Here is a 27,193-nt window from a genome sequence, read left to right as displayed (position 1 = left end):
TCTCTTGTTGAGCCACTTCAGTGAGACTTTCGACAGTATAGCTAGCAGCTTCTCGCAAACCCCTATTTCCCGCAAGATAGTTCCCTCTCCCTGCGAATCAGCCCAGTGTTACTTACATATCCAGTCCCGTCCCACCTATCTGTGCAGCTACTCGAACGTATCTCCGCGCTCGCCACAGCAACTACTCAGCTTAAGCTATTAGAAAAAAGGCTCCATGTCCGTTCGGATTCCGCCGTTCGTTACGAAACAAAAAAGAAAGATTAATCGAGCGCGTCGGATATCTGCAGCGCTGCTAAGAACAACAGTCGCCAGTGTTACCACTGTGTACCAGAACAAAGAGGAAATAGTTCGGAACCCACGGCATTTTCGGCGCCCCTCGGCACGAGACGAAAACACCGACCACAGCAATACCCAATATCATCACCGAATACTGCCGTTCTTGTGATTTTCTCTTGCTAGCCGCCCAAGCACAGCATAGTACCTCGTGCCACACTTTGCCGAATACATCCGAAAGATGCCACGGGCCGGACCGAGCCTCGCCTTACCTCAGACCTGCGGCGGTATGTATACAAAAGCGCATACTGAGAATGTTTTGTAGTGTCCCATCCCATCTCTTAGTCTACCGTAGAGGAAAAGTAAGATAAAACGCCAGTCTTCGGGGCGGTGAGCGAGAGAGACGCATCCGCGTCCACGCTAAGCTCGGCTAAGCACCACAAAAGACGTTTCGGGCGTACTCCTCTCTATTTCCCCTCGAAGCCTTGCTTGTTCGCTTTGCCCTGGGGAAATTCAGAGCTGGGGAAAGAAGACGGAGATGCCGAAGCTTCCCGATCAATACCCCTGAGTGCCGAGAAAGCTCGAATTAAAACCCTACGGTTCTCTGCGCTGCTCCTCTGAGGAGAGGGATAGAGCCGGAGGGGATAGCTGGTGCTGGGTTTTTGGGATCGAGGGAGGGAGATTGTGTGTGAGTGTCTTTGGCGCTGAAGCACGCGCCCGAGGAGTACTGTGGTAGGATAGAGATGTAAGTACGGAGGAAAATTAGACAAGGTGTAAAGGAAGAGGGTGTGAATTTAATAGGACGTAGTACTACGAAGAAGCTGTAAGGTAACGCGTGGAGAGGGTATGGATTGGCTCGTGCTTGGGTACCGAGATTCGTGTCGGTGTCGATCGATCTGTCCATAGTTGGTTTCGCTGGATTTCGTGGAAGTACGTCTATGAATTGCATGCAGCGTAAAATCTAGTGTAGAAAGATTACGAGTCCTCTCAGTATATCCGCACTGTAGGCGCGCTCATGATAGGATATGCTTTGTTTGCAGTAAATAGGGGAACATGCATTGGGTTCTAGATTGAAGCATGCCGGCTACTCAACACGTATTCTAAATTTCTCCACCCAGCGGTTCCGCATCGACGAATAATTGAGCGAGAGACCTGAAAGCACAATGCATACTAACACAAGGAATCAGCCCAGTTCAGCTCCCGCCCCTCCAAACAGACAAACACGCCATTTATCGGATCAGTTGAACACGAATCCAACAACCTTGGACGCACCCGCCCTAAACCCCGTCTTCTTCGCCTTCTCCAAATCATTCTCGACGTAGAACCGCCTGCTCGCATCCAAATCAATGGTGCTGGCATCCACCCACCATGGACCCTTGTAGTAGAATCTCGCTCCAATGTAGCAGAGGATGATGACAATGACCGAGACGTAGTTCGCGAAGAAGGTCTCGGCGTTGGGCTTCTCGCCGATAGGCCATACGCTGAGGTAGAACTCGCAGATGATAAGTAGGATGCACCATATGAGGCCCCACCATGCGGCATACGGATAGGTCCATGATTTCCAGGGCAGGTCGGCGACGTCGCGGCCCTGGAGCTTCCAGGTGTAGCGCATGCGAATGTGGCTGAGGCAGATCATGCCCCAGCCGAAAAGGGTGAAGAGCGAGGTGAGATTGGAGAACCACGTAAATACGTCGGAGGCGCTGTTGTTGACATTAAGGTAGGCAAGGCCACCACCTAGAGTAAGAGTAATGAAGAGACCCGGCCAGGGACGCCCCGTGCCGTCGGCCTTCTTGAAGCCAGCGGGTGCCATACCAAGGTGAGCAAGACCCATTGTTGTGCGGGCGCCAGCGTAGCCGGAGATCGAACCCGTAGAGACGACGGAGATGAAGATGACGGCATTCATCATGTGCGCGAGAGGGGGTAGTCCAGCCTCTCGGTACGCGATGACGAACGGCGACGCATTGGTTCCTTCTCCACCGAAGATATCTGGGTTCTGAGGGTCTACGTTGATAGTAACCATCAGCGCTCCAAGAAGGTAGAAAAGCGATAAGCGGAGCCAAATGGAACCGACGGCGCGGGGGACGGCTTTCTTGGGGTTCGCTGTTTCGGCGGCGACGAGACCGCTGTTTTCAGAGCCAGACATGGCGAAAATGCAGGTTGGCATGACGGAAAGAAAGCCTTTGAAGCCATTGATGAAAGGCTCCTCGTTCCAGTAGCGGAAGCCGATGGGGCCATGGCCTGGAGCGCCGCCCGCGGAGGTAACTTAATGAGAGGAGGGTCAGTTTCTTACATTAGTGTTCAACTCCAGGAGAGGAGGACTAACCGATCAGGGAAAAGATGACGACGAATATCCAGCCGAATTTGATAGTCGAGCAAACGACTTCGACTTCACCAAAGACGTTGACGCCGAAGACATTTATGCCGATGATGACGAACCAGAATATGGTAATCCAGCCCGCGATTGGTACCTTATCGGTCCAGAATCCGAGAACAGTGCAGACTGCCTGCAGTTCGTTGGCGATTGTAATGACATAGCTGAACCCTGAGTTGCGGCAAGATTAGGAATCGTACAGTACGTTTGTCGCGAGATTGGCTTACAGTATGCCCACCCAAGAGCGAAGGCAGCGGAGGGGCAGACGAATTTACCAGTCTAGTGTATCCTTAGCAAAGTCGACAATGGGAGCGTGCTCAAATGGCTGTCTTACCCATTGCACGAAAGCCGAAGGCAGTGGATACATGACAGCCATCTCTCCGATAGAGTGACTGACGCTCCAAATCATAGATCCAGCGAGGATGTAACCTGCGGAATGGCGGTAATTAGCAGTGTTCTGAACCGGGGTGGAGAAGTCGGCATCACAGGAAGTCCCACTATCGTCAGTGCTGAAGGCCTTTCACAGGTGGCTTGCAATATTCGGGGAAGACTGAGACATGGAGATTCGTGTAACGCGCCCTACGTACCCACGAAGATACCAGCTGGACCACCAGAAGCCAGAGACTTTCCTGAGCCGAGCCATAATCCCATACCAATGGAGGAGCCCAACGCAATCATCGTGACATGACGCGTCGAGAGCAGTCTTCGCAATTCGGTGTCTGCGCCATAGTCGCCTTGCTGGACCTCGCCGACGACGGGTGCCTGCTTCTCTGTAGAAGGCGAGTATTCGGGCTTGTCGTCCATTTTTGCTGCTGGTGATGTCTAGAGCCCGAAAAATGGCCAAAAACGAAGACAAAACGACAGGAAGATAAGAGACCTCAAGGCGGGTACAGCAGCAAGGGAGGCGCACCGAATATATTCCCGGTAAAGTGGACGTCGCACACGCGCCCGCACTTCACTTGCGGTAGACCTGAGCCGAATTAACCCTCATGCGCCTATTTCCAGCGTGCTGTTTCGCCAAGCTGATAAGAGTCAAACACCGTTGCATGTCAAGTCCCAGGGTTGCGAATCCTGATCTTCACGCTGGCGGCGCCTAGTCGTTTGCGACCTTCTCAAAAGGATTGCGTCCATATGCATCCCTGCCACACCAACCATACGATGCATATGCCTACACGGGGGCCGTCAGCAGTCGGACTGGTACTACCATGTTACAATCTATGTGAAAGACATTGAGGCGATGCGGAGACCTGCATTAACAACGTGGAAGAAGATTGGCGATATCGAAGTGCGGACTTGGGACACGCGCGCCGTCGGTGTCCATTCGACGCACGGTGCGTCGGTGGTCGTTGGAAGGGAGATATCTACCGATAAGAGCCAAGAGGCCGAGGACGCTTGTCGCAGCACCACCTGCCCCGAAGACGCCAGTGGCATTTCTTGATAATACGAGGCCGTCTTGGGCGATTGCTTGACGAGAGAGCGACTAATATCGGCGTGTTCGCGTTCGTATGCTGTGCGCAGAACGATGCAGCTGGAGCTGAGTTGCGCCCCGGTGCGCCCCTATCTCTGGGCCCAAGGGCATGTGCGACGATCCTATATTGAGCCATGGCGGTCTCGCCGGTCTCCTCCAATCCGCCGGCGACAGCAAGGGGAGTCGTCAATTAGCTCCCAAGTATCCGGATGCACGGCTTCTGGGCGCGGGGTCGAGAGGTGCTTCGCCTTGATAAGGCTTTCCCCTCTGTAGCTTGCACGCCGCGTGGAGTCTCGTCCACATGCAGGTCGACTGCAGTCGCGGTCTTCTAGAACATTTCTAGAGAAGGGTCTGAGCCGCTTTTGTCGTCGCACGCTCTGGGCTGTCGGAAGAGAAAGCGACTGGAAGCGAGTGCCCGGTCGAAGCGTTTGGTGTTGCCCGCTGCTGTGGAACGGTATCCGGGATGCGGGGGCTCGTGGTGCGACCAGGGCAGCTAAAGGCAGAAGGTTAGGTGGAACATTGCCCGGCTACAAGAGGAGCAGAGTCGAGGGAAATCAAGGAGAGAAAATTGAGGCTAGCTGAACGACCGGGCAGTTATGAAATAGGACGGCTCGAGATGGAGAATAACATCTAAACGGGAAGGAACCAAGGGCGCTGTGGAAGTCGCACCAACTAGACTTCGTATGAAAAACAATCCCCTTGCTCTAAAAATGACAATGAACACGAGCAAACAAGCAACAGCCCCAAAACGAGCCCACCGTGCTGCGAAAGAACCCCTAGAGGGGCCAAGCGCCTATGATTGGTGTTCTTGATTGCCGAGAGCAGTAGCAGGAACCGACACGCGCAACCCTTCGGGGATACCAGAGTAACAACAGGAGGTCGCATGAAAAGGTTTCCGGGGAAGAAGACAGACAGCATGTGCAACAGTTGCCGTTCCCTCAGATATATACTTTTTGCAGTCATGCGCGGGTCCGGCCATGCGAAGTACGAAAGGGCGTGTTTTATACTCGAATCGGCATAGCGAATGCCGTTCGGAGTCAAGTTCCAAGCTTCGGAGTGGAATTGTAGGCTCTTGTTACCTAACAGCAACCCATTTTCGACTTCGACTCCAGCTTCACTCCGCAGACGAGTTTGAACATATTGGTCTGCTTTCTCCTGTCGGGCTATGGAGTTCGCTACGGCCTTTTCGTAATTGTAAGAAGCGTCATGGCATCGCAGAGGAACAAGTGCATGCATCGCCTTGGACGTTATATCCAGGAAAGAGACCGCGAAAAATAGAATTAGTCATTGGTATCTCAAAAAACAAACACGTAGACAAGAAGCCGTGCATCCTCATTTACAATCCCACGACGTTGGAGACCTCAGCTACTCAGCAAAGAGCAGCGCGACCAACGTTTTCGTAGCAGCGAAAGCCCCCTTGCTCTGTAATAGAGAGTCGAACGTCTGAGGTATCTTCCTGAAGCTGTTGTTGCTGTCTGCCTCACTCCCTAAGCTCTCAGTCAGTCCCATTCTCGAGCAAAGAGCATAGCTAGTCAACTTACACACTTGTGGCACCGCCGGCTCAACGCGAATCTCCGACTCCGCCTCCCCGGTCCAGTCGAATCCAATCTTCCAGCTGACCTTAAGCAAAACATGACCATCCTGCAGCACCAGTATATCGCGTCCGAGATGGCGATTGAGATCCCTCCGAGAAATATCCTTTTTTGTCTCCCGCAGTCCTACATTCTCGGTATCCTCTCCTGTCCGCCCGGAGATCAAATCGCCGAACGCAGTCACACACTTGCGCCAGAACTCCGCTCGCTTTCTTGCAATCTCCCAGTACGAGCCAATTGCCCAGCATGCGTTTCCAAGGTCCTGCTCTTGAGCTTTGGCACGCATAAAGCTGCCGAGTTCCCGTTCGGCCCAGGAAGATAAACGCAGAATCTTGAGATCGATGATGGAATTAGTCAGAGCGTCAATAACGATGGAGATGGATGATGTGAGGAGCTTCTGTGGTCCTGCGATATCGATAGTGTGCTTCGAATGAACGCGGTTTGAGGCTGGAAAGACCCTGCCGCGCGGAAGGCTGAGCTGCGTGGTCCATTTGAAGCATGTAAACATCTCCAGATATGGCAGTGGATCGTCCAGGTCCAGAGGTCGGTGCGATGCTACAGGCTTCTCTGCTGCCTCCTTTGACTTCGGAGGAGGAACGGCTAGGGTGGAGAAGGGGAGAAAGGAGCACAACAAGCTGGATATAGCCGGGGGTTGTTGTTCATCTGCCTCTGTGCTTGCATTACTAATCTTGTTGATGAAGGCTCTGTCACGTATTAGCTTGCTTGAACAGCGCCGAAAGGTACGTGTGTCCCTCACATTAGATCCTCTCTTTCCGACGGCTGAAGGATATGCGTAGCAGACTGCTCCTGAATCTTGACAATCTCTTCTGTGCAACGAGAGACTTGACCTTCTAATTCCTTGAGCTCGCGCATAAGATGTGCTTTCTCTTGCTTTCTCCTCTCTAATTCAGGATCAGGAGGCAATTTCTCTTTTGCTGCGCCTCGGGGGTCGCCCTCCCCGACGGGTCCATCCTCAGGTGGGGCTGAACGATTTTCTCGCACGGGCTGCGCTTTCGGTCGTAGTGGTGATGGTTTGACCGGATCCTGCAACCTCGGTGGCTTCTTGCTGGGCGAAGAGAACAATATACCTCTCCGGGGCGTGTCTTGTTCCTCTTGCGTCCTTTGGGAAGGTGTTGAGGGCAGCTCTGCATCCTCTTCAGATACATCTCCCATGCGGATCGTTCTGCGGGCACGAGGGGTGACGTTCTGCGGCTTCGACAGGCGCAATTGTTCCGCACCAGCAGACGCGTGGTCCGCATGCTCCTCTTCAGCAGCGGTGTCCAAAATTGCTTGCTGCCGCGCATCCTTTTCTCCGAGCACAAAAGCGCGCGCTTGTTTTCTTCGAGCGAGTATGTCCCCGCGACCGTTTTGTTTTGAGGCTGCCGAGGCAGAAGAGGGAGGGCGCTTTGGAAGCAGATCAGGGTAGTTGCGCGCGAGACTAGCTTTGGTTGGCGATACAAACGACGGCCGCCTCGGAGGTTGTTTGAGAGGGCTCGAGCCGCGGTCGAAAGTGGCCTTGGTGGGCGATGCGGACGGTCGTCTGGGAGGTTCTTTCAATGGGCTTCGCGATGGCTCTGCGCCGGCAGCGGTGGAGTCTGCTAAGAGCGGTCGGCGCGGGAGATTTTTCCACGGACTAGGAGGTCTGTCGGGCTCCTCGGGCGAAGCAGTCCTCCGTCGCTTTCGTGCTGGCTCGTCCATGGTTGACGCGATCAGGCGGTTCGCAGGCGAAAGAGGTGGCCGGTTCGAGAGGAGAGTCGCGTCGCAATGTAGCAATTGGACTAGAAATACATTGTTTGACGGCGAAAGGGGGCGTTTTAGCCTTAGGAGGGGAGGTGAAGGTCGCTCGACGCGTGGTGCGTGGTTTCGCGCGGTGTGGTCGCGACGGGGGCGTCGGCGATTGGGGCAGCTTTTGCCGACCTGGGAAAGCGGGCGCAAAATGACTTCATGGGCGTGCTCCATTCACTTTTCGTCATCCAGCAGTCGCCAACTCCAACCCTTATCCGCCACCTCGACTCTTGAGTGCAAATACGGTTCCCAGCCATGATACCGTGGAGCGCATAATCCGACATAGCTGTCATTGGACTCTGGACTACGGATCTCGGTCTCACAGAAGATGGAGCACCTAGCACACTCCGCTCGACCGCTGGCATTGCGCCGCAATCTCTGTGCTTCATGCCTTCGGCTATGGAGCAATAGCAACGTACCCATGTCGTCGCGAAGAATAGGTCTTCAGAACAGCGACCGGATACAGCGCCGCTTCAAAGGGTACATCGCCCCGGCTGGCGACCAGGCCAAGCCTTTGGAAGGTTTCTATCAAGGTATGCTGGTATAAAGCAGCCCATGCTCGGCTTTGGCTAATATCATGTGCATAGAGCTTCTTTCCAAGCCTCTGTCCCAGACTCAGTCGGCGACTCGTACCGCACCGAACCCACCACCGCCGGAGGAGCTTCCCAAGACCGAGGAAGAAGAAATACTCGCGAAGGCTAGAGTAGTATTTGGATCAAGGCTGGCGGGGCCCGCGGAACGGAGGAAGGAGATAGCATCTGCTTCGCAGAACGTCGCAGGAGTAATGGTCCCGCCTCGTCCAGAGGAGCCCGATAATTGCTGCATGTCCGGATGCGTCAACTGCGTATGGGATCTCTACCGCGACGAGATGGAAGAGTGGGCAGCCAAGAGTGCAGAAGCCCGTGCCAGACTGCAGGCTCAAAGAGAGGGCGGACAGGGTACAGGAACTATGTTGGCCGGGAAAGGTACTCCCACGCATGTGGCCACCAGCATGGACGACGATGGCGGAGGGAGTGAAACCAATTGGGCAGCAGACTTAGGACAGGCACACCTGTTCGATGATATACCCGTCGGAATAAGGGAGTTCATGAGGACGGAGAAGATGCTGAGGGAGAGACATAGAAGGGAGCGAGCCACAGCTGCATAGAATAGATGATTGGAATACCCCATGATAAATCACTGTTTCCCTGTCGTTGGTCCGTTGCATCGCTTCGCCGTGCGCCCTGAATTATGCCAGCATCATTGTGTCTAATCCGAGCCAACATCCACACCCTTGGCGGAGAGCTCCTTCCTTGCCTGCTTTATCTGCTCCATCAACTCCTTATGCGCGTCCGGGACGTCGTTGAAGGTGAAAACTCCCCAGCCGAGCTTGAAGAGTAGGTACGCGCCGAAGGAAACGAGGGCCCAGAACGGAAGCTAGGACTCGATCAGCTGGGTTCCGAGTAGCAATCGGTGTAATTTCCGGACGTACCACTGGAACGACTTCTTTCTGGATCTTCTCGGGGAAAGACACTACCTCCATGAACACCGCGAGGTAGAGCTGCTTATATCAGAGGCGTTTCAAGGCAGGCGAGAGAGCGAGGGGCACGCACGGAGGTGAGGAGCATAGCGATCGAAATTGTCTGCTGAGCGCGCGTCATCCTGGCGGGCGAGTCCTTGACGGACGTGGTGAGGGTGTTTTGAGAAAGCTGAGCGAGTGTCTTGGGCGGCATGTCGAGTCCCCGTTGCGGTGATATTTTGCCAGATCGCAATAATTCCGCTAAGCAGCTGGGGCCGATGATCTTGCCCCGGAATGGCACGTGCTCTTGCGGTAGGGAATGCGGATATCTCAGCGAGCGGCCTTCGCAGGTACATACAAGAGCACGTATAGTTAGCTGTGCATGTGATCTGATCTACACAGCGAGCTCTTGATCCAGGAGGATTTTCCGCCGCAAGCACACGTGATAGCCGTGGCACCACCTGCACTTTGGACATTTCTGGAAGGCTAAACCAGCAGCGGCCCGAGGCGGCGGCCACCAGGAACGAGCCATCGTCCGACCACTTTCTCTTGACAATCGTATCACCGGAAAACAAAGAGCGCGTCAGCTGTGCATAGATCTTCGCTTTCCGCTTCTCGATAAGACAGCCTCGCTCTCCAAGCGTATTACCCGTAGACGCCTGCGCACGCACCGCTCGAACACCGATTGCGCATAGGCCACAACCGTCAGCTTCCCCGGATGGTTATAGATACATGATGAGTCCGTGAGCACTCAAGCTTCACCAAGCTTTTGTCTTCCATTTCTTCATGCTTGTTGTTCATCATGCCCTTTTTTAGCGATCAACCGGAGCTGTTCTTGGCGGAGGTGGAGGAGTACCTGGCCGAAGGTCCTAAGAGCGGCGACGAACAGCTCAAGGACATTGCCGTGTGGCTGACGGAGTTCGAGTGGAAGCACGACGTACCAACCACCCAGATGGCAGTTCAGATCCTGGGGACAGCAGTGGGAAGGCAGAGTAAGTCCGCATCTTTTTGCGAAGAATGTTCGGGATGTTAACTTTCTACAGAGACATGGCAAACGCCATTTCGAGAGACCGGCATCCTCGAACATGTGGTCCAGAACCTAGACCCAGCCACAACCCCGGTTGTGCTGGCTAAGCAGTATCTGAGGGTCATTGGCAACTGCGTAGCGGACAATGGTATGCGCTTCATAGCCCGGAGCGTCTTGGCTTTACTGAACCCCCGATTAGATGCCAATCGTGAGCTTATTACAGAAGATTTTGAGAAGCTCCTTGCTTGTCTGCAAGAAACAGAGCTCACGACAACTGCTTTGGCGGTTCTGTTCAATCTCTGCAACGATTTCGGTATGCTTCGTCGCGGAAAACCTTACGGATTAGTAGCTGATCGGTGCAGAACCTGCTCAAATCGAAGCAGCAAAGTCGAGACTGGATAATATCCTTGCAGAATGCCTGGCAGCAGGCAAAATACCTGAGCAAGTTGTCGAATATGCCACGGACCTGCTATCCTACACCACCGAAAAGCTCTCGCCCATTCAGCTAGAGGACGACACATCAGCCAGAGTATTCAACAATATCTTGAAGGTATCACTCAATTGTAATGAAGATCATTACCAAGAATACGTCGCAATCTTGGTTCACTACCTGCAGGACCCCGAGTTCCAGCAGAAGGCGGCCAACCCGGATACCTTGGAGAGACTCGTCGACGTCCTGCTAGACTTTGAGACTCGTCTATCACTTGATGAATTCCAAGGAATCTTCCGAGAGCTGGGTGCGCACAGCGACTCTGGCAAGATCATGTCCGAGGAGACCAACGTCATTCTCATGGTCCGGCTCGTCAACTCGCTCTCTGCAATCTCGGCATCAGATGCCTTTGTGCGGAACTTCAAGCTGAGGAGTCCCGTCGTCAAAAAGATCAAGTCGAAGCTGCTGTCGCTGGCGACCTCGCCGTCCACGGTATGCGCTTGCGTAATGCTGGGTAATCTTGCAACCTCAGATCAAGTATGTATCGACATGGTTGAAGATATGGGGCTACACTTGACGCTTATCGGCGTCCTGTCGTCCCGCAGAGAGCCAGCGCTGCTGTACGCTGCCGCCGGATTCATGCGCCACCTCGCCTTCCCAGAAGCGAACAGATCTGTACTAGGAGAATCAGGCCTCATCGAAACGTGCTGCCGCCTCCTTTCCAACAAAGATCCATCAGTCCGCGGTGAAGCAGCGGCAATCCTCTGCAAGGTAGTGTCGAACAACTTCCCCAACATCGAGAAAGTCGTATACGAAGCCATGCCCGAGAACACAACGCCCGCTCAGCTACCGGGGGTCGAAGTCCCCGTACATCCAACAATCCTATACCAGATCGTGACGCAGGCGTTGGTTCCTTCGGCGCCGCTTCCCAGCACGACCATGAAGAACCCGATGATTGAGATTGGGCGAACAATAATCGCCATTCTCCGGTATCTGCGCCGAGCGGATGCAGAAGAGGATGTAGACGCCGTAGCCCGTCACATGTTCAAGACGCCGGTAGTGGCTCGACCGATAGCGCGACTTGTACGTCAACGATTCTACGCCGACGCGAGGTCAGAGGGGCTTTTGGGTCTAGGACTCATGGCGCAGTCGCACGAAGGTGCTGTATGCGTGGTAGAAGAGATGAAGTCGGATTCCGGTCTACTTGAGGCTATTAAGGAATTTGCAGTTGAGCAGAAGAACCAAGGGCAGAAGAGCGATACCGCTGCCGGTAGAGACTACCAGAATGCCGTGGTGCTTCTGCATGGCCTTGCTACGAACGGGGTAGGTCTTGAACAAATTGCACCCGTATGTACAAATAGCTAACAACTGCAGGTTAACGCATTGGATGCAGCTTTGAAAGCCAATGTAGAGTCTCTACAGGCTGAACTCAGCAGGCTCATGGTTTAGCGCTTGGTTCGACACACGGGAGGCGTTCAATAGGCATTTGGATATAGGATATCATGATAGGACGAAGGATACCATGGCTTCGAGCCGCAATTTAGGGTTTCGGAATTCTGGGCGTTGACCGTCGATAGATGCAAAAGTTATCCCATGGATCATACGAGCATCTCTCCACCTTTTTCAAAATCGGTGTCCCTGCATTCCCGCACAAAGATCCCGCAGCATGTCATGTTCCACATGCCCGTAGAAATGCGACCCATGGGACCAGGCCACCAAAGAATCACTACCCATTACAAAGTATCCAGCAAATAGCCATCTTGTGAATTGCAATGAATCATCAAGTGGCAAGACAGTCGCAGAAGTCGCGACGTTACGCTCGTCATCCAACTCGGTGGGCGTAATCAAGACGCTTCTGATTGGCCAGATGGCTCGATCAGGTGACCTCGACTGGGTGCCGATGAAAGCATACCCGTGCCTTCCTAGCGATAGAACTATGGTATATAAACTCACCCTTTGCAGCTTCTACTCATTATTTCCTGCAGCAAACATCTCACGGCTTTGGAATTTCAAGACCTTTGCTACCTTCAGCTTCGATTCGAACGGAGACCCTATCAACGCTCTATCAACAACCTACCAAGACACATCAAGATGACCTGCTGCCAACGCAACAACGGCACTTGTGTGTGCGCCCAGGAGGCTACATGCTCCTGCGGCAAGCAGCCCGCTCTCCAGTGCAGTATGTCGTTCCTTTCTCACTTTGCAAACCCTCCCGCTTTGTGTCATCTCTCGCCCTTCTGTATGACTTGTGCTAACATTGATATCAGCCTGCGAGAAGGCGGCTACCGAGAACAAGGTCCCCACGAACACTTGCATCTGCGGCAAGCGCGCTGAAGGTATGCAAGCCCACGGTTTCCCTGTATGAGGTATCTTTATCCTGACCACTGTAGACGCTTGCACCTGCGGCCGGAGCAGCTCGACTGATGCGGGTTCGTCGCTTGAGACCGACTTTACGACTAAGAAATAGGCGGTTCGGCCTTGGAATGGGAAGTCGGGGCGGGGCGGGGCGACGGGTCATTGGGGGTGTTCAGGCGTTCGATGACGGTTCGACGGGACCTTTCCTATGATTGAATGATAAGCCTAGAATGGGTACCGGGTCTGGCGGGTCTGGTAGCGACCTTAAGGGTTAGCAATTTCAGCTTCGAGTTCTCGAATTCGGCCTTGTGGTGCGCATGTTGTCTGTGTATGTCGACGTTTTGAGACGGTGATGTTAGGATACTCTCCGGGCGTCGATAAAAGGTTTCCTGCCTATGCCTTGTGGAGCCCATGTCTGGACTGTAGTAGTCCCTTCAACCTGCCGTCGTTCAATTCAGTTGCGGAAGCTCGGTGAAGGTGTTTGGGCTCGACAATGTGGAGTCCGCGTATATGGGTTGGAAATAGAAATACCTTTGGCCCAACTGAGCTTAGTCGCTCTGGTCGCCGCCGCCAAGTCCCTGTTCACCTCCACCACGTCCCGCTCTGCATCACGCATATACAGCTGCATAGCGGCAAGTCGCATACGAGCCAATGCGTCCTGCGGCTGCACTCTGTCTCCCTCAGATGTCTACGGTTTTCCTTCATGAATGACGATTAGAGCCTTTCCCGCCGACCCCTTTCGCGACCAATCGCGTCCCTCCACCCCATTACTCCGCCTGAAGTCCCTCGAGGACTAGTACTCTAAACGACCCTTTCCCTCGGCGGGCGTTCGCTCTCAACACCGCTGTTTTGTCGGGCTATCTCCCCGGCGGGAACCGCGGCACCGCGGGCCTCGCGCCTTCGGTATCCTCAAAGATGGCGTCAGGCACGGGAGGAGGAGGCCTCTTTGGCCGGAGTAACTCGGGCAATGTCCCGACCATGCGAGGTATTTGCGAGAGATCTGGATATATTGGCAAGATGCTGATCAGTTTTGCGCAGGCCTGGTCTCCTTCATCGCTGACCTGCGAAACGCCCGGGCTCGAGAGCTGGAGGAGAAGAGGATAAACAAGGAATTGGCAAACATACGGTGGGTGCCCTAGGAGTGCAAATGGATGCGGAATGCTGACGAGGTCTTGCAGGCAAAAGTTTAGAGGTAGCCCTCACATGTCGCATTCCAATTTGCTTATGGCTGACATGAATTCTTCTAGATGGCGGCCTCAACGGCTACCAGAAGAAGAAATACGTCTGCAAGGTATCTCATCCGCAGCATACAATGCAACGAATGTGCTGACCAAGAAAGCTCCTGTACATATACATTCTCGGCTGGAACGTCGATTTCGGACACCTCGAAGCGGTAAACCTCATCTCGGCCACCAAATACTCGGAAAAGCAAATCGGATATCTCGCGGTTACCCTATTCTTACACGAAGAACATGAACTTTTACATCTGGTTGTCAACAGCATACGGAAGGATCTGTTAGACCACAACGAGCTGAATAATTGCCTAGCATTGCACGCGATTGCCAATGTGGGCGGAAAAGAGATGGGAGAGGCGCTCAGCTCCGACGTACATCGGCTCTTGATCTCTCCGTCAGTCCGCCAGTTGCTGTGCATTTGGCGTTGCGCTAATGTGGAACAGTGCCTCGAAAGCATTCGTGAAGAAGAAGGCGGCGCTTACCCTCCTACGGCTATACCGGAAATACCCCAGCATTGTACAGAACGAGTGGGCGGAACGGATAATATCGCTAATGGACGATCCGGACATGGGCGTCGCGCTCTCCGTCACCTCGTTAGTCATGGCTCTGGTCCAGGATAACCAGGAACAGTACAAGGGAAGCTACGTGAAGGCGGCCAACAGGCTCAAGAGGATTGTCGTGGACAACGAATGCGCCGAGGGCTACTATTACTACAAGGTGCCATGTCCCTGGATTCAGGTGAAGCTCATAAGACTACTGCAGTATTACCCGCCTCCCGGTGCGTGCTCCCTTTCACTACATATAGAGAGTATGCTGATCGATGAATCTAGAGGACTCGCATATCCGGAAGCTCATTCGCGAAGCACTGCAGAAGATCATGGACTCCGCGCTTGAAATGCCCAAGAACGTACAACAGAACAACGCTCAGAACGCGGTCCTCTTCGAAGCAATCAACCTTGTAATACATCTGGATACGGAGCAGGATCTGATGGTCCAAATATCGACGCGGCTAGGCAAGTTCATCGCATCCCGGGAGACGAACGTGCGTTATCTGGGCTTGGAAGCAATGACGCATCTAGCGGCGCGAGCAGAGACGCTCGATCCGATCAAGAAGCACCAGTCAATCATCATCGGCTCGTTAAAAGACAGGGACATCAGCGTTAGGAGACAAGGACTGGATCTACTATACAGCATGTGCGATCCGACGAATGCCCAAGCGGTTGTCCAGGAGCTCCTGCGGTATCTCCAATCGGCTGACTATGCGATAAGAGAAGAAATGGTGCTCAAGATTGCGATTCTGACCGAAAAGTACGCCACCGATGTCCAGTGGTATGTCGACATATCACTGCGTCTGATCGCGATGGCGGGTGATCATGTCAGCGACGAAGTGTGGCAGCGTGTCATCCAGATCGTAACGAACAACGAGGAGTTGCAGATATACGCCGCCCAGAACATTCTGCAATATGTCAAATCGGACTGCCACGAGACGCTAGTGAAGATTGGGGCATACCTGCTAGGAGAATTTGGCCATCTGATCGCCGACACCAAGGGATGCAGTCCGATCGAGCAGTTTTTGGCACTCAACGCAAAGATGCGAGGCTGCTCGTCTAGCACAAGAGCGATACTACTATCGAGTTTTGTCAAGTTCGTAAACTTGTTCCCTGAGATCAAACCGCAACTGCTGCAAGTCTTCCGCGCATACAGCCATTCGCTCGATTCGGAACTTCAACAACGAGCATGCGAATACCTCGCGCTTGCCACTATGCCGACCGACGATTTGCTACGGACCGTATGCGACGAAATGCCGCCTTTCCCTGAGCGGACATCCGCTTTGCTCTCTCGACTACACCAAAAGCATGCCACGACAAGCGACAAGCGTACATGGGTTGTCGGGGGTAAGGATGCGAATGCCGATCCCAAAGAATTCAGTCTGGTGCGTTCGAATACCGGATTGAAGCGAAGCTTCACAGAGCCCGTGCGAAAAGACCGTACTCCAGGTGCTGCTAATGGAACGAATGGAGTGAACACCCTCTCGAGCGATCTTGCGGGGCTTGACATGAACATTGATACCAACAAGGTCCTGAAGGCTCCGAACCTTGCCAGCGCTGCGCATCTGAGTCCGGACTGGGAAATCGGATACAATCGCCTCTTACTACGTGCAGAGGGTGTGCTCTACGAGGACGCGCAGATTCAAATTGGGTTGCGAACAGAATATCGTGGGCAGCTCGGTTGTCTTATCTTCTACTTCACCAACAGGTCATCATTCCCAATGGGCTCCTTTACGACAACGCTCGACAACAGATCCGCGGAACAGCTCAAGACGGATATCAAGGGTCTACCAGATACCACCATTGCGCCTGACGGCCAAACTCAGCAGACGATCATGTTCGAAGCCAAGAACGTCTTCGCCAATCCACCTACCATTCGTGTTTCCTACCTCGCAGGCGCCCTGCAAGGGCTGACACTCCAACTTCCTGTCTACCTGCACAAATACATGGACCCTGCCGAGCTCAGCGCCGAGGACTTCTTCAAGCGGTGGAAGCAGATTGGAGGTGCGCCACGCGAAGCTCAGCGGATATTCGGCCTGCGGAACAAGAATTACACGATGAATATGGGATTTGTGAGGAAAGTCGTGCAAGGCTTCCGATGGGGTATTCTCGATGGTGTGGACCCGAATGCGAAGAACATTGTTGGCGCGACGGTGCTGCACACGACTGAAGGGAAGTTCGGGTGTCTGCTGAGGTTGGAGCCAAATTTTGATACCCACGTAAGCCATCGAAACTCGTCGCATGAGCGGTCTAGGTATACTAACGTGCATCAGATGTACCGCATCACCATTCGCGCCACTGATGAAGCCGTTCCGCCCATCCTCATCAAAGCCATGGAGGAGCGACTCGCCCAGGGTGTTGAAGGCTTAAGCTGAGCCACGCAGACGATCCATGGAGGACTATTCTTATCACACCGTACAGTTGGGCAGGCCTTCGTGCAGTCTTGAGGGACGCTTTTTGTAGGTAATGTTTATCTGGGGCGGTGAATGGAGGAACACAGACGCTTATGAATTGACATTTGTGGTTTGGTTGCATTTGTGTGGAGCGATGAAAAGGGACATACCCATAGCTACGCAGGGACAGATATCGGAGCGTTCTAGTTGAGAATACATCGCTGTGTTGTGGATATCGCAAACACCCAACCGCCTGGCTTCAGCTGTGTGTGTCTTGGCCATGCTTCATGAGTCAAATCCACACTTGGACTCTGTTTCAAAGTTCCAGTGGTGTCTCTATGCTACTTTCACATTATCCAATCATTCATCGACCGCCCTCCGTCTGGTCGCTAAAAAAAGGCGGAAGGTTGACTCCCAGCTGCAGCTGTGGCTGAGCGGAAGCCACACGCAGGCGCCTTCGTATTCACAGGCATAAACATGGTGCTGCTCCAGCTCTCAACCGCTTTCTCTGACTTCTTCCCACTAATCTAATCTTTCAAGAAATCTGTGCAAAGCTCGCAATTTCCCTTTACATTCGTAAGCCTTTTCAGACTAAAAAGGACGCGATTCCCACTAAGACTACGGTTCAGCTACCCGTCAACCACAGCATTCATGCCGCCAAAACGCACTTCTTCGAAAGGTGGCCGAGTCACTAAGCCTGCTACCCGGAACAAGATGAAAAAGGACTCGTTTCCTGCTCTCCGCAAACCAGCTGGGAAAGCAACTTCCACATCTACATCCACAACCTCTCCCGCAACCGCCAACATGCCCGCCACCACACCCCCTCCTGCCCCAATCTCTCCCCAGCCAGAGCAAGGCCCCGTCTACTTCTGGCGCCCGCACCAAGCAAACGGCTACCTCGGCCAATGGTACAGCAGCCCCTTCACCGTCGACGGCGACACGTACGCCACAGCCGAGATGTGGATGATGGTGCAGAAAGCACGCCTGTTCAGCGACGAAGCAGTCGCGCAGAAAATGCTAGCCACCACCGATCCGAAACGGCACAGGGCTCTCGGGCGGGAAGCCAAGAACTTCAGCCAGAAGACTTGGGATGATCGTACGTCTCCCCCTTTCCCTTCCCCTTCTCCTTTTCCGTCGCAGCATTCAGGGAATGAGACAGTTTTGGCTGACTGATATGTTGTGGGGCAGATAAGCGCGGGATTGTAGAGCAGGGCACGTATTATAAGTTTACGCGCTCGGAGGAGGCGGAGAAGCTGAGGGGCTTGTTGTTGGAGACGGGCGAGAGGGAGTTGGTGGAGGCGAGCCCGATGGATAGGATTTGGGGCGTCGGGTTTGGGGAGAAGAATGCGGGGGCGAATCGGGGGAGGTGGGGGCTGAATTTGTTGGGGAAGGCGTTGATGGGGATTAGGGGGCGGTTGAGGGAGGAGGAGGAGGGGAAGGGGAAGGGGAAGGAGGAGTAGGGGCATTGATGGAATGGGATGGGGTGGTGGGACGGATGGACGGACGGGGGGTGTCTTCTTGGGATATTGGTCATGGGGCGTTTGAAACTACTTAGCACAGTTTGATTACTTCACGCGTGTTGTAGAGCTACAAGGGAAACAGGTATCCATTGGTTATCAGTTTAGTCGTAGCTCCTCAGAGACTGGGTATCAAGGAATAAACAATCATCAAAGCACAGTACAACCATGCGGACCACATCGAGGGCGCTTCTTCTTAGGAGTATAGAAGCCATCCTCGTCCGTCCAAGGCCAGAACAGCAAATCCGGATGGTCCTCCGCCAACTTCGCCGGAACAATCTCCTCTTCACTGCCCCGTCCTTCTTGGACTTCGCAAAGATTATCGCGACGCAGGAATCGCTCGACGCGAACCCTCTCCGACTCCACCTGGTGCTCGGTCCACAAGCGCACCTCAGGGCTCATCCTATGCTTGTTCCCTATGGTCCAGGTAACCAGCCGCTTCTGCCGGGCCCGCACGTTGTGGTTCTTGCGGTTCTGGTCGAAAAAGTAGCGCATGGCGACGGCTGTGAGATCCTCGTCGTAGACACGCTTCTTGCCAAACGAATTGTAGGCGCGCGCGACGAAGTCTACTTCGCGGAAGAACAGGGAGTACGTGCGGCGCCAGTTGAAGGAGAGCTCGCGCCGAGAGCAGTCGACGACAACATCGACGAGCTCGGTGTCGTTCACGGTGGAGTGAATTTTGATGTAGAAGGGCGGGCGGTCGCCGCGGCCGATGCTGGTCATGGCGCGGATGGCCGTGAGGTAGCTCTTCTTGCGGTCTCCGGAGAGCGTGTTCCGCCAATGTGTGTGCTCCCGCTCCCACAGCGGAGGGGCGCCAGAGGCCTTGCTCTTGTGCAGCACTTTGGGTGTCGGCTTCAGCGTCTCCTTGCAGTACCGCTCCATGAAGGGCAGCCAGCCACGCACGGAGCCCTTGTACCGTGAGACGCTATCTATCTCGTTGTATTCCCGCTGCTGGAAGACGGCTCTCGTCCCGTCGTCGGAAAAGCGATCGAAAACCATGGGGACGTGGATGTAATTATTGACCGGCCCGTGGCGCGTGTGGATGTCACTGTAGTGCAGGTCAATCAGGGTGTTCTGGAGGACGCCATGGCGGAAGAACGCGTCGACGCAGGCGCGAAGGAAGTGCGAGACGTTGCGGCAGGCCGACCAGAGGAAGGTGATGTCGTCGAGCTCGTCGAAAACGAGCAGCCAGATGTCGAGATGCAGTTGCGGAGACGGGGCCGCCATAGTGCGAATCCTAAGGGGCAGGGCGGCAATCAGCCTGGACCGCCGATATATTGGCCGCTGTCCATGGTAGCTCGTCGATAGAGGTGCTGCAGGACGTCGAGGCTGAGTCTATGGATACGATAGACAAGACATGTCAATATATGCGGTATTGCAGTATAGGAAGGATGGCGGCCCCGGCGTCTTCTGCCAATCAGCGCGGCGTCGCGGGGAAAAAGTGCGGAGGCGGGATGAACGGGCATCACGTGGAGCAAGCGCACGCCGTGGCTCTCCAGTTCTTCGTCCAACCTCATATCACGAGAGCTTCCCAGACCTGCGAATGCGCCTCAAAAGCCGCTGCTGCGACGCTACATCGCCCGCGCAGCATCCTCGCCATGTCGACCATGATCACCTTCGCCGCCAACAACGAGTTCTTCCGGAAGCGCAAGCGTGCGTCGCCCTCCGCGCAATAATGAATAATGCGGCCCTGCTAACGACTGCTCCAGGCGTCCATCGCGCATGTGAATCCTGCAAGAAACGAAGGGTGAGCCCAGCGCCGGCGAGATACGCGCCCTCGGCTTTGTGGCGGTCGTGTTCTAACGGTCCAGTAGAAGCGCTGCAGCCATACCTTCGACGATGAAGACACCGAGGCCGGAAGCTCTACCAAAAGCGGACAACCCGCGCCCCATCCTACCTCTGATCCTCATGGTTATGCGCTCAATAGCCATCACCATGATCCGAGGATCCAGCGGGGGGATGCGCACGGCCATGGCCACGCCCACGCCAACATGTCGCCCTACAGCCCGACCGAAGACCCGCGCGCCTCGACGCCCCCGAACTTTCTGGGCTACCTCAACCCCGAGGCCGTCTTAAGAGAACAGGTCAATTCCGAGCGAGGGAAGCTGACACAGTCGCCCATCATCCCGTCAATCGGCCAGTGGATCGAGGGAGAGAACCGCAGACCATCGACCAGCCAGCCCGGATCAGCACTACCGCGGCTGGATGGGACGAGCCCGCAGTCTAACCAGGAGGCCAAGGTCGAGAGAGCACTCAACACGTATCTGGATGCTGTAGGCGTGTCGATTCTCCCTCCCCGCAGGAGCCAGGATGCCCTTTTCGACATCTACTTCAACTACGTCCATCCACTGCTCCCGCTCATCGACAGGAACCTCTTCTCGGAGCAGTACAGCCAGGGCACAGAACCCCGGATGCTGATGCAAGCAATATGTATTGTGGCCTCCAAGCACGCCGACGCCGCCGAGTGTCTGTGTCTGGGCGACGACCCTCGCCGGATGGGTCCGCGCGAGTTCTCTCACCGGCTGTACAACGCCGTCATCGCCGGAATCGAAGCCAAGCTGGAGAAGAACCGCGTGGTACTCATTCAGGTACTGGCACTGATATCACTACATTGCGAAGGCCCAGATGGTGCTGAGCAGGCGTCCATGCATCTTGCCCAAGCCATCCACCACGCTCACACTTTCGGACTGCAGTTCGGGCACCAGTGGAAGAACCAGAAGTCTGAATTCCAAGAGAACCTAGAGGATCTGTTCTGGTGTTTATGGAGTCTCGACAAGATCAACGCTTGCATGAACGGGCGACCGTTGATCATGCACGACCGCGACAATAGCCTGACCAGGCTGCCCACCGATCCAGAGAAGAGGTCGAGTCCCTTCGGCGTGTGGCTGCAGATATCTGAGATGCTTGACAAGGTCATCGACTACTACAGGCCAGGCCGCTCTGTCGAGGAGACTGGCTGGGAGGGCGACGACTTTCTTGGTTTTGAGGAGATGGTTGGGGACGGAGAAGACAAGCTAGAAGGACCGATTATGAGTATGCATACGCTATGCCGATGACCCTCAGCGTACTGACACAAGACCAGGCCTCCTATCCCTCTTCCACCACACCATGTGCATGGCGTCGCACAAGTCGCTGTCTATCAACGCCCCGGTAAAATCGACACCATCGTATGTTCGCCAGAGTCTTTCTGCTACCCGTGTAATCCACCTGCTCAATGCCGAACCCCCGGAGCGCCTCCCACCGCTTCCCCTTGTCCCCTATGCGCTCTCTGTCGCGCTGAGTGTAGTGTACCGCCATTTCCGATCGCGCCGCCTCAAAGTCCACATCAACCGCGCCACAGAGGAACTCAAGCAATGCGTCATACTGCTAAACAGGTTACGCTATGCATGGTGGTCAGCGGGCACCATGGCAGACCTCGGCATGGCCGTGCTGAACAACGCGGACCGCAACACCCGCGCAGCGAACACTCCCGCCACCATCGCTGAACAACCGTCGCGCTCTGAAACAAAGCCGGAACCGGGACAATTCTCTGCTCAAGCTGCGCAGCAGTCGGCGGGGCCCGGAAATTGGCAGTCCACGGACACCACGCCAATCGACCCGCGTCTCCAACAGGCTCCCACGCCGGCAATGACGAACCTGCTCAACCCGCTTCCCGCACCGACTCCCGGCCAGCATCCCACGAGCAGCGAGCGAGCAGACAGGACGGCCCAGCCGCTTCCCGCGGGCTTCGACTTCTCTGAGGCGTCGCCCGACTGGCTCAATTTCGATACCGCGTTTGAGAACTTCGAGGGTTTGCTGGGAAGTTCAGGCGCGGATCTGAGTAACGAGCTGTTCAAGCCGCTCAATTATGAGAGCCTGGATGGGTTCCTCGATCCTACGACGTAGCTCGGGAAAGCGTGGGATAACGGAGGAGAGAGAGGGCTCTAACGACTTATGGTGGATTGATTGCGGTATGTTTATACATTGTTGATTTTCTTCTTCTGTAGATCCGAGACACTTCCTACTCGGCATATTGCTTTTTGTATACACGGGACATAGGGGAACTGCACTCTGGGCGTTTGTGTGTTGTCTTCCGGGCTAAGGAAAATAGGCAAGTGGCGCATGGGGTGGTCATCTCAATTCCTCGGTTACGGTTTTCTCTCGATGCATGGGGAGTATATGTAGTAAAAGGCGTAAGGGTATATAATGATGTGACGTGCCATGCCATACTATACAAAAAGGGGGTCTTTTGGAAACTCGATCTATTTGCTGTGTGCTTGTATGGGGAGGCTGTCTTGCGATAGGATAGGGGGGTTGGTTAACCCGGCGTTTTGTGCAATTGCTCTTATTCGAGCTGCACGTCAAGGTTTTTCCACTTCTACATTACGCCACTGCTCAAGAGTCGTCAGACGGCACTTGCACTCGTCTGATAGCGCGCACTCTTCACATCCCCTTCGTCTACTAGTGTAGCATACGACCACGGAGCGAAAAAAAAAAGCTAAAAGTCATATCCTCTCCAGAATCCGGTCCCGTCCTCAGACCTCGCACTTCCTTTTCAGCCCGGAAACTGCTACCTACCTGCCTACCTACTCTAGAAGACACCAAAGTGCCACGCCGCGAAGGGGAGAGGGTAGAAGACGTCGTAGCGACGGCAGAGAGCAGGGCTAAGGGTGCCAGGCTAGACGCGAAGGTCGCTGGTGCGTTGGATGAGGCGAGAGCGAGGATTGCACGAAGGGAGTAGATGGCTTCTGGGCCTGATCAAGTTAGCCTCGGAAGAGCTGCGGAGGAAGAGAGGGCAAGGAGCGGGACGAGGAGCGGAGACTGCAGGACAGGCTTTCCATAGAGTTCGCGAGCTTCTAGCCCAGGACAAGAAGGAAGCAGACAGACCACGCCGCGGCACTCGGGATCAGGAGGAAGCCGCGCATGTCTAGAGAACAGGTCGCATACACGCATATGCCGGTCTCCCCAGGTAGCGCGAGTCCACTGAATCTTCCCTTGCACGAGTATAGGAGCGAAAAGCCGCTCGTAGGGATGAAGGTAAGGGAGTGGAATGAACACAACCCATAGTGTAACCAGATCGTGAAAGTGACGGTCTACAGTCTAGCTGCGTAACGGAATGCTGCTTCCAGACTCAGTGGTCAATGTCCCAGGGGTTCCGGGTGTTCAAGGAGGAAGCGGTGAGCAGTGGCGAAAATTTATGATTGAGGTTCTACAGGACTCGGTATCGAGGGTGGAGTCTGGACGGCTAGAAGCATCGGGGATTTAGATACCCTTGCGTGCTTGTGCGGGTAGGAGGCTCTAGGTGGAAGGTATGCGTTCAGAGATCACTCTGACGCGAGCTCCGAGGGTTAATCAAGGTGTAATGGTATGCCATCGCGATCCATGACGACGGTAGCTACAGTCAACTTGTGACAATCCATGGATTCGATCTGTGATAGGTTGGTGGCTTTGGAGGCCTTTCCGCACCCATCCTCCACGGGGCCTGGGTTTCTGAAAGAAGATCTCGTGGCATGCAAGAACAATGCGGGGAAGTATAGCTGGAGGAGCAGGGAAAGCAGGTGGGTGCGTGAGTTGCAGACGTGGTTGATTGGTTTCAAATTCTCCGATGCTTGCTCCGTGCGGTGCAACGAGGACTCGACGAGAATGGTTGCATACAGCGGGGTAGGCGGCTTTCAACGTAGGTGGGAACATCGGGAAGCTCAAGGTGACGCTCGTCGCCCCAACCAGTCTGGAGGCTGAGACCGGGTAGGATGAGTGCCGCCGTAGTACACGACAGACACGCCGCTGGCCAACCTATGCGGGTCCGTCGTGGGAAGTCGAAGCTCGGTCGGTAGCTCCGTCGACGGGTGCTTACTAAATTAACACTTACTAGAGCTCTCCAGGGATAGCATCGGGAGCAAGTAGTTTGCATCGGAGGGTGGTTTGAAGGCACGAAAACTGAGTCATGCCTCACCCACAACTCCAAAAAGAAGACACCAAAACGTTGCTCTCTCTGCTGCATGTTTGGATGACGTGCATACCGCATCCTGCGAGGTCGGTACCAGAGCGAAAAGGCGATGCAGCTCGCCAGCTCACCTTGCTGCTGTCCAGGGCTTCCCAGCCAACAGCACCTTCTCTTTCCCCTGGATCCGGGCGTTGCGGGACTACCTGAAAGCCGACGTGGAGAAGAGCACCAAGTTTCGCGGTACCCGGGAATTGCCTCGTCTCGTCTCGTAGGCGCCGTGGCTAAGCGGCACTACGTCTCTGGCGGCGATGTTTTTCGTGGTGGCCCACTGTCGGCCCGCGGAGCTAGGCCGGAGCTGCGTCGTTTCGTTGTCGGGCACTGTTGCGGGATGGGCTGCCGTCTGGTGGCGAGAATGATGTGGAAGGGAGGTCTGACAAGCGTAGCGCTGAGATCTGAGAAAATGCTGTGTAAGGAGGTGAAGGAAGGGATGAGCGAAGGATGGTGTGGCCAAGAACGTATGCTACTCAGCATCGCGGCCTCATGAGGAAAGAGCGTTCGATAGTATGCCCAATCGCCCGTCATCGAGATTCTGCATCTTTGCGTAGGCAACCGCGGGTACATGCTCATGCTTTTACTGCTCAAGGCCTTGGGAAACGAAAGACAGGGTAACCTTTGTCCAACAGCCCTTGAGGAACACCGCTCGGCACACCGGCTTCGGTCTTACCTGTCAACTGGTAATCAGGCGGGTACAGAGTACAAAGGCCAGACTGCAAGCGCAAATAACGAGAGTCGCCTATCCCTTACCTTGAGACACGGCTATGCCTAGCTGTCAACCTTGTGCTTGCTTACTCGTACAAGCATCTATAGGTGAATCCACATGGTAGCTTTCCGAGCACTAAGACTTGGGCCCGAGAGCCGTACATCCAGAGCCAGCCGATTGCTTCTCGGGCCGGTCGCACAATGACGGGTAGCCGCCGGAGCAAGAGCGCGGGATTAGCACAGCACATCCCCTCGTGGACTGCAAGGGTAAGAGAGGAGAAAAGCGAACAGTGGTGACACATGAGGGTGCAAAGTCAACCTCGATCTGCGGGTGTCCAGTCTCGGGACGCCGTAGTGCAGCCTGTGTCAACGATTGTGCCCCGGAGACCCTAGGCGCACGGCTGGTGACCCAGAGGAGCAACATGTTGACAGATGGCGCACGTCGTGCTATGTGGGTTGGAATACGTACGAGCGTGGAGCAACCATCGGTCGATGCTGTGTGAGGTCGCAGGGTGTCAGAAAACCAGATTTTAGACATGTTTACCGAACTGTACGACCACAGACGGCCCTGCGAGACCGCCGACGAGACCTCTGCGTTACCTGGGCGTTTGAATGGTTCCGAAGAGGGTGAGGCGTGCGGAGAAGCTCGCGAGTATGGAGTTTCTAACACTTTCTGGCACAGGTGAGGATGGAGTGAGCATGCACAGTCCCATCGTTTCTCATCCTCAAAGTCGTGGCTCCACTGGTCTGATGTACGGACGCGTTGGCCCTGTGTCGAGCTGCGCAGACGGCAGATTTAGCCTGAGGAAATGCAAGTCCAATCCGCGTCTGAGGAGGTGACGCCTTCATTGGGGTGTGTCGAATCTGCTGCCTAGTGGTGTGAGTAAACGGTGTCTCACAGGCTGGTCCTGCGGTAAGGTTGATTGAACAGACATCTTGAAATTGCGTCCATCCCGGGCCGCATCAACGGAAACCGCGGTATAGCATTCGCGTTTCGCCGGCACAAAGAGGTGATGGTGATGATACAGAACGTGACTCGTGATGGTGGTCGAAAAGCAAACACCCACTACTCAGGCAAAATGGCATGACTACGGATGCTGGCCACGGCAGGTGATCTCGTAGGGCTGAGAAGGGAAGGTTCGTGAAAAGCATGGATCCCGTCCCGAAGATAGCACCGGCGGCGCGCATTGTGACACGAGCAAACAGCCACTGGAGCTTGCTTCAAGCAGCTCAGCCATCATTACCGAGACCTGCTGTCCCGTCTGCGTGTTCCATTATGCGCAGCTTCCGATCATTGCCTATTCAGACTCGTCGTCGAGCACTCGCGAGGCAGAAGCGGGATCGGAGCGAAATGTGTGGCTTGTGAAGGACGACGACAGGGTGCATGCTGCGCGTCGACGCTCGGAGGAAACAAGAGGCGCAGAATCGGCACATGGCTGCTTGGGTGTCGCAATGAATTCAGCCTCTTGTGCTGCAGGAAGGAGGTAGGTTAATGTAGCCATGGGCTTAGTGTGTATCCTCCGTGGGGTTGAAGCCGTTGTTGAGCGACGCAGCAATCAGTCTATCGCACCACAATACTCGTCGTATAGGCACTGCTCGGCGGTCAGCTTAGGGGTGCTATAGTACCCAGCGAATGGGGACTAAGCCGGAGACATGGCAATATATTCTGAGGACACAAAACCAGGACAGGACCAGAACTCAGGTGTCAGAAGTTGCCACTCGCGCGTACCCGAGGCGCCGATAAGGTTCAATCAATCGAAAAATTAGTAGTGGCCGCATGCGAGCGGACTCAACTGCTGGGTCGGATACGACGGACAGGAGAGAGGCAGCTGTTTGAGGGAATTACTGCTGTGGTGAGAGCTGGCCGTGATGCTTGCCACACCAGCGTTGAAAGTGGCAGGCTAGGCCGAGATCATGATACCCACATACGCACGCCATCTCGCGAACGAACGCCCTCACTAACTCGTTATACGGGGATACGCACATGCTCTCCCTCCTATTCGTGAGCTGCGCGAGAGA

General features: G+C 54.7%; 11 protein-coding genes across 11 annotated transcripts; 6 read left to right on the top strand and 5 right to left on the bottom strand.

Moving 5' to 3' along the window:
* Positions 1–1,302: 1,302 nt before the first annotated feature.
* BU26DRAFT_104173 (uncharacterized protein) lies at positions 1,303–3,664 on the bottom strand. The gene is made up of 5 exons (XM_033819310.1): positions 3,232–3,664; positions 2,979–3,073; positions 2,872–2,923; positions 2,597–2,815; positions 1,303–2,535 (listed from the first exon to the last, which is right to left on the bottom strand). Exons 1-5 carry the CDS (start codon positions 3,446–3,448, stop codon positions 1,511–1,513), a joined length of 1,608 nt encoding a protein of 535 aa, XP_033679513.1. The 5' UTR covers positions 3,449–3,664; the 3' UTR covers positions 1,303–1,510.
* A 494-nt stretch (positions 3,665–4,158) lies between these two features.
* Positions 4,159–5,071, bottom strand: BU26DRAFT_104166 (uncharacterized protein). Its single transcript, XM_033819309.1, has 2 exons — positions 4,871–5,071; positions 4,159–4,605 (listed from the first exon to the last, which is right to left on the bottom strand). The coding sequence occupies exons 1-2, from the start codon at positions 5,028–5,030 to the stop codon at positions 4,235–4,237; spliced, it is 531 nt and encodes a 176-aa protein (XP_033679512.1). The 5' UTR covers positions 5,031–5,071; the 3' UTR covers positions 4,159–4,234.
* Positions 5,072–5,327: 256 nt separating this feature from the next.
* On the bottom strand, positions 5,328–7,602 carry BU26DRAFT_492158 (uncharacterized protein). Its single transcript, XM_033826107.1, has 3 exons — positions 6,462–7,602; positions 5,654–6,408; positions 5,328–5,599 (listed from the first exon to the last, which is right to left on the bottom strand). The coding sequence occupies exons 1-3, from the start codon at positions 7,400–7,402 to the stop codon at positions 5,478–5,480; spliced, it is 1,818 nt and encodes a 605-aa protein (XP_033679511.1). The 5' UTR covers positions 7,403–7,602; the 3' UTR covers positions 5,328–5,477.
* Positions 7,603–7,677: 75 nt separating this feature from the next.
* On the top strand, positions 7,678–8,660 carry BU26DRAFT_464840 (uncharacterized protein). The gene is made up of 2 exons (XM_033825178.1): positions 7,678–8,022; positions 8,077–8,660. The coding sequence occupies exons 1-2, from the start codon at positions 7,818–7,820 to the stop codon at positions 8,634–8,636; spliced, it is 765 nt and encodes a 254-aa protein (XP_033679510.1). The 5' UTR covers positions 7,678–7,817; the 3' UTR covers positions 8,637–8,660.
* A 77-nt stretch (positions 8,661–8,737) lies between these two features.
* Positions 8,738–9,129, bottom strand: BU26DRAFT_533900 (dolichol phosphate mannosyltransferas-like protein subunit 3; the record flags this gene model as incomplete). Its single annotated transcript, XM_033831184.1, has 3 exons — positions 8,738–8,905; positions 8,961–9,029; positions 9,082–9,129. The coding sequence occupies 3 exons, from the start codon at positions 9,127–9,129 to the stop codon at positions 8,738–8,740; spliced, it is 285 nt and encodes a 94-aa protein (XP_033679509.1).
* An 810-nt stretch (positions 9,130–9,939) lies between these two features.
* Positions 9,940–12,060, top strand: BU26DRAFT_580601 (ARM repeat-containing protein; the record flags this gene model as incomplete). The annotated part of the gene is made up of 4 exons (XM_033834473.1): positions 9,940–9,979; positions 10,031–10,162; positions 10,214–10,327; positions 10,377–12,060. 4 exons carry the CDS (start codon positions 9,940–9,942, stop codon positions 11,807–11,809), a joined length of 1,719 nt encoding a protein of 572 aa, XP_033679508.1. The 3' UTR covers positions 11,810–12,060.
* A 393-nt stretch (positions 12,061–12,453) lies between these two features.
* On the top strand, positions 12,454–13,084 carry BU26DRAFT_523152 (uncharacterized protein). Its single transcript, XM_033829974.1, has 3 exons — positions 12,454–12,623; positions 12,712–12,780; positions 12,835–13,084. Exons 1-3 carry the CDS (start codon positions 12,536–12,538, stop codon positions 12,909–12,911), a joined length of 234 nt encoding a protein of 77 aa, XP_033679507.1. The 5' UTR covers positions 12,454–12,535; the 3' UTR covers positions 12,912–13,084.
* Positions 13,085–13,410: 326 nt separating this feature from the next.
* On the top strand, positions 13,411–17,222 carry BU26DRAFT_492146 (Adaptor protein complex AP-2 alpha subunit). Its single transcript, XM_033826106.1, has 8 exons — positions 13,411–13,784; positions 13,838–13,925; positions 13,978–13,991; positions 14,047–14,090; positions 14,139–14,428; positions 14,478–14,812; positions 14,865–16,801; positions 16,856–17,222. Exons 1-8 carry the CDS (start codon positions 13,715–13,717, stop codon positions 16,955–16,957), a joined length of 2,880 nt encoding a protein of 959 aa, XP_033679506.1. The 5' UTR covers positions 13,411–13,714; the 3' UTR covers positions 16,958–17,222.
* A 247-nt stretch (positions 17,223–17,469) lies between these two features.
* On the top strand, positions 17,470–18,435 carry BU26DRAFT_492145 (DUF1768-domain-containing protein; the record flags this gene model as incomplete). Its single annotated transcript, XM_033826105.1, has 3 exons — positions 17,470–17,551; positions 17,605–18,071; positions 18,164–18,435. Exons 2-3 carry the CDS (start codon positions 17,627–17,629, stop codon positions 18,433–18,435), a joined length of 717 nt encoding a protein of 238 aa, XP_033679505.1. The 5' UTR covers positions 17,470–17,551; positions 17,605–17,626.
* A 93-nt stretch (positions 18,436–18,528) lies between these two features.
* BU26DRAFT_523147 (uncharacterized protein) lies at positions 18,529–19,908 on the bottom strand. Its single transcript, XM_033829973.1, has one exon. It carries the CDS (start codon positions 19,717–19,719, stop codon positions 18,643–18,645), a length of 1,077 nt encoding a protein of 358 aa, XP_033679504.1. The 5' UTR covers positions 19,720–19,908; the 3' UTR covers positions 18,529–18,642.
* A 94-nt stretch (positions 19,909–20,002) lies between these two features.
* Positions 20,003–22,645, top strand: BU26DRAFT_523146 (uncharacterized protein). Its single transcript, XM_033829972.1, has 4 exons — positions 20,003–20,145; positions 20,202–20,239; positions 20,307–21,525; positions 21,575–22,645. Exons 1-4 carry the CDS (start codon positions 20,091–20,093, stop codon positions 22,375–22,377), a joined length of 2,115 nt encoding a protein of 704 aa, XP_033679503.1. The 5' UTR covers positions 20,003–20,090; the 3' UTR covers positions 22,378–22,645.
* The last annotated feature ends 4,548 nt before the right edge of the window (positions 22,646–27,193 follow it).

Source organism: Trematosphaeria pertusa, assembly GCF_010094035.1.
Source record: "Trematosphaeria pertusa strain CBS 122368 unplaced genomic scaffold BU26scaffold_15, whole genome shotgun sequence".
Classification (NCBI taxonomy): Eukaryota; Fungi; Ascomycota; class Dothideomycetes; order Pleosporales; family Trematosphaeriaceae; genus Trematosphaeria; species Trematosphaeria pertusa.
This window is presented reverse-complemented; position numbering and strand designations above follow the sequence as displayed.

Bases quoted from the DNA above. Each gene is read 5' to 3' on its own strand.
- BU26DRAFT_523152 (XM_033829974.1), top strand. From the start codon at position 12,536: ATGACCTGCTGCCAACGCAACAACGGCACTTGTGTGTGCGCCCAGGAG. The intron at 12,624-12,711 runs GTATGTCGTTCC...CATTGATATCAG, and splicing joins GCAGCCCGCTCTCCAGTGCA to CCTGCGAGAAGGCGGCTACC. The intron at 12,781-12,834 runs GTATGCAAGCCC...TGACCACTGTAG, and splicing joins CTGCGGCAAGCGCGCTGAAG to ACGCTTGCACCTGCGGCCGG.
- BU26DRAFT_464840 (XM_033825178.1), top strand. From the start codon at position 7,818: ATGGAGCACCTAGCACACTCCGCTCGACCGCTGGCATTGCGCCGCAAT. The intron at 8,023-8,076 runs GTATGCTGGTAT...TCATGTGCATAG, and splicing joins TTTGGAAGGTTTCTATCAAG to AGCTTCTTTCCAAGCCTCTG.
- BU26DRAFT_492146 (XM_033826106.1), top strand. From the start codon at position 13,715: ATGGCGTCAGGCACGGGAGGAGGAGGCCTCTTTGGCCGGAGTAACTCG. The intron at 13,785-13,837 runs GTATTTGCGAGA...AGTTTTGCGCAG, and splicing joins CAATGTCCCGACCATGCGAG to GCCTGGTCTCCTTCATCGCT. The intron at 14,091-14,138 runs GTATCTCATCCG...TGACCAAGAAAG, and splicing joins AGAAGAAATACGTCTGCAAG to CTCCTGTACATATACATTCT.
- BU26DRAFT_104173 (XM_033819310.1), bottom strand. From the start codon at position 3,448: ATGGACGACAAGCCCGAATACTCGCCTTCTACAGAGAAGCAGGCACCC. The intron at 3,074-3,231 runs GTACGTAGGGCG...GCCATTCCGCAG, and splicing joins TCCAGCTGGTATCTTCGTGG to GTTACATCCTCGCTGGATCT. The intron at 2,924-2,978 runs GTAAGACAGCCA...AGGATACACTAG, and splicing joins CTTCGGCTTTCGTGCAATGG to ACTGGTAAATTCGTCTGCCC.
- BU26DRAFT_104166 (XM_033819309.1), bottom strand. From the start codon at position 5,030: ATGCTGTCTGTCTTCTTCCCCGGAAACCTTTTCATGCGACCTCCTGTT. The intron at 4,606-4,870 runs GTGGGCTCGTTT...TTCTGCCTTTAG, and splicing joins AGGGGTTCTTTCGCAGCACG to CTGCCCTGGTCGCACCACGA.
- BU26DRAFT_523147 (XM_033829973.1), bottom strand. From the start codon at position 19,719: ATGGCGGCCCCGTCTCCGCAACTGCATCTCGACATCTGGCTGCTCGTT.
- BU26DRAFT_492158 (XM_033826107.1), bottom strand. From the start codon at position 7,402: ATGGACGAGCCAGCACGAAAGCGACGGAGGACTGCTTCGCCCGAGGAG. The intron at 6,409-6,461 runs GTGAGGGACACA...AATACGTGACAG, and splicing joins TCGGAAAGAGAGGATCTAAT to AGCCTTCATCAACAAGATTA. The intron at 5,600-5,653 runs GTAAGTTGACTA...CTGAGAGCTTAG, and splicing joins GCCGGCGGTGCCACAAGTGT to GGAGTGAGGCAGACAGCAAC.
- BU26DRAFT_523146 (XM_033829972.1), top strand. From the start codon at position 20,091: ATGTCGACCATGATCACCTTCGCCGCCAACAACGAGTTCTTCCGGAAG. The intron at 20,240-20,306 runs GTGAGCCCAGCG...ACGGTCCAGTAG, and splicing joins AATCCTGCAAGAAACGAAGG to AAGCGCTGCAGCCATACCTT. The intron at 21,526-21,574 runs GTATGCATACGC...ACACAAGACCAG, and splicing joins GCTAGAAGGACCGATTATGA to GCCTCCTATCCCTCTTCCAC.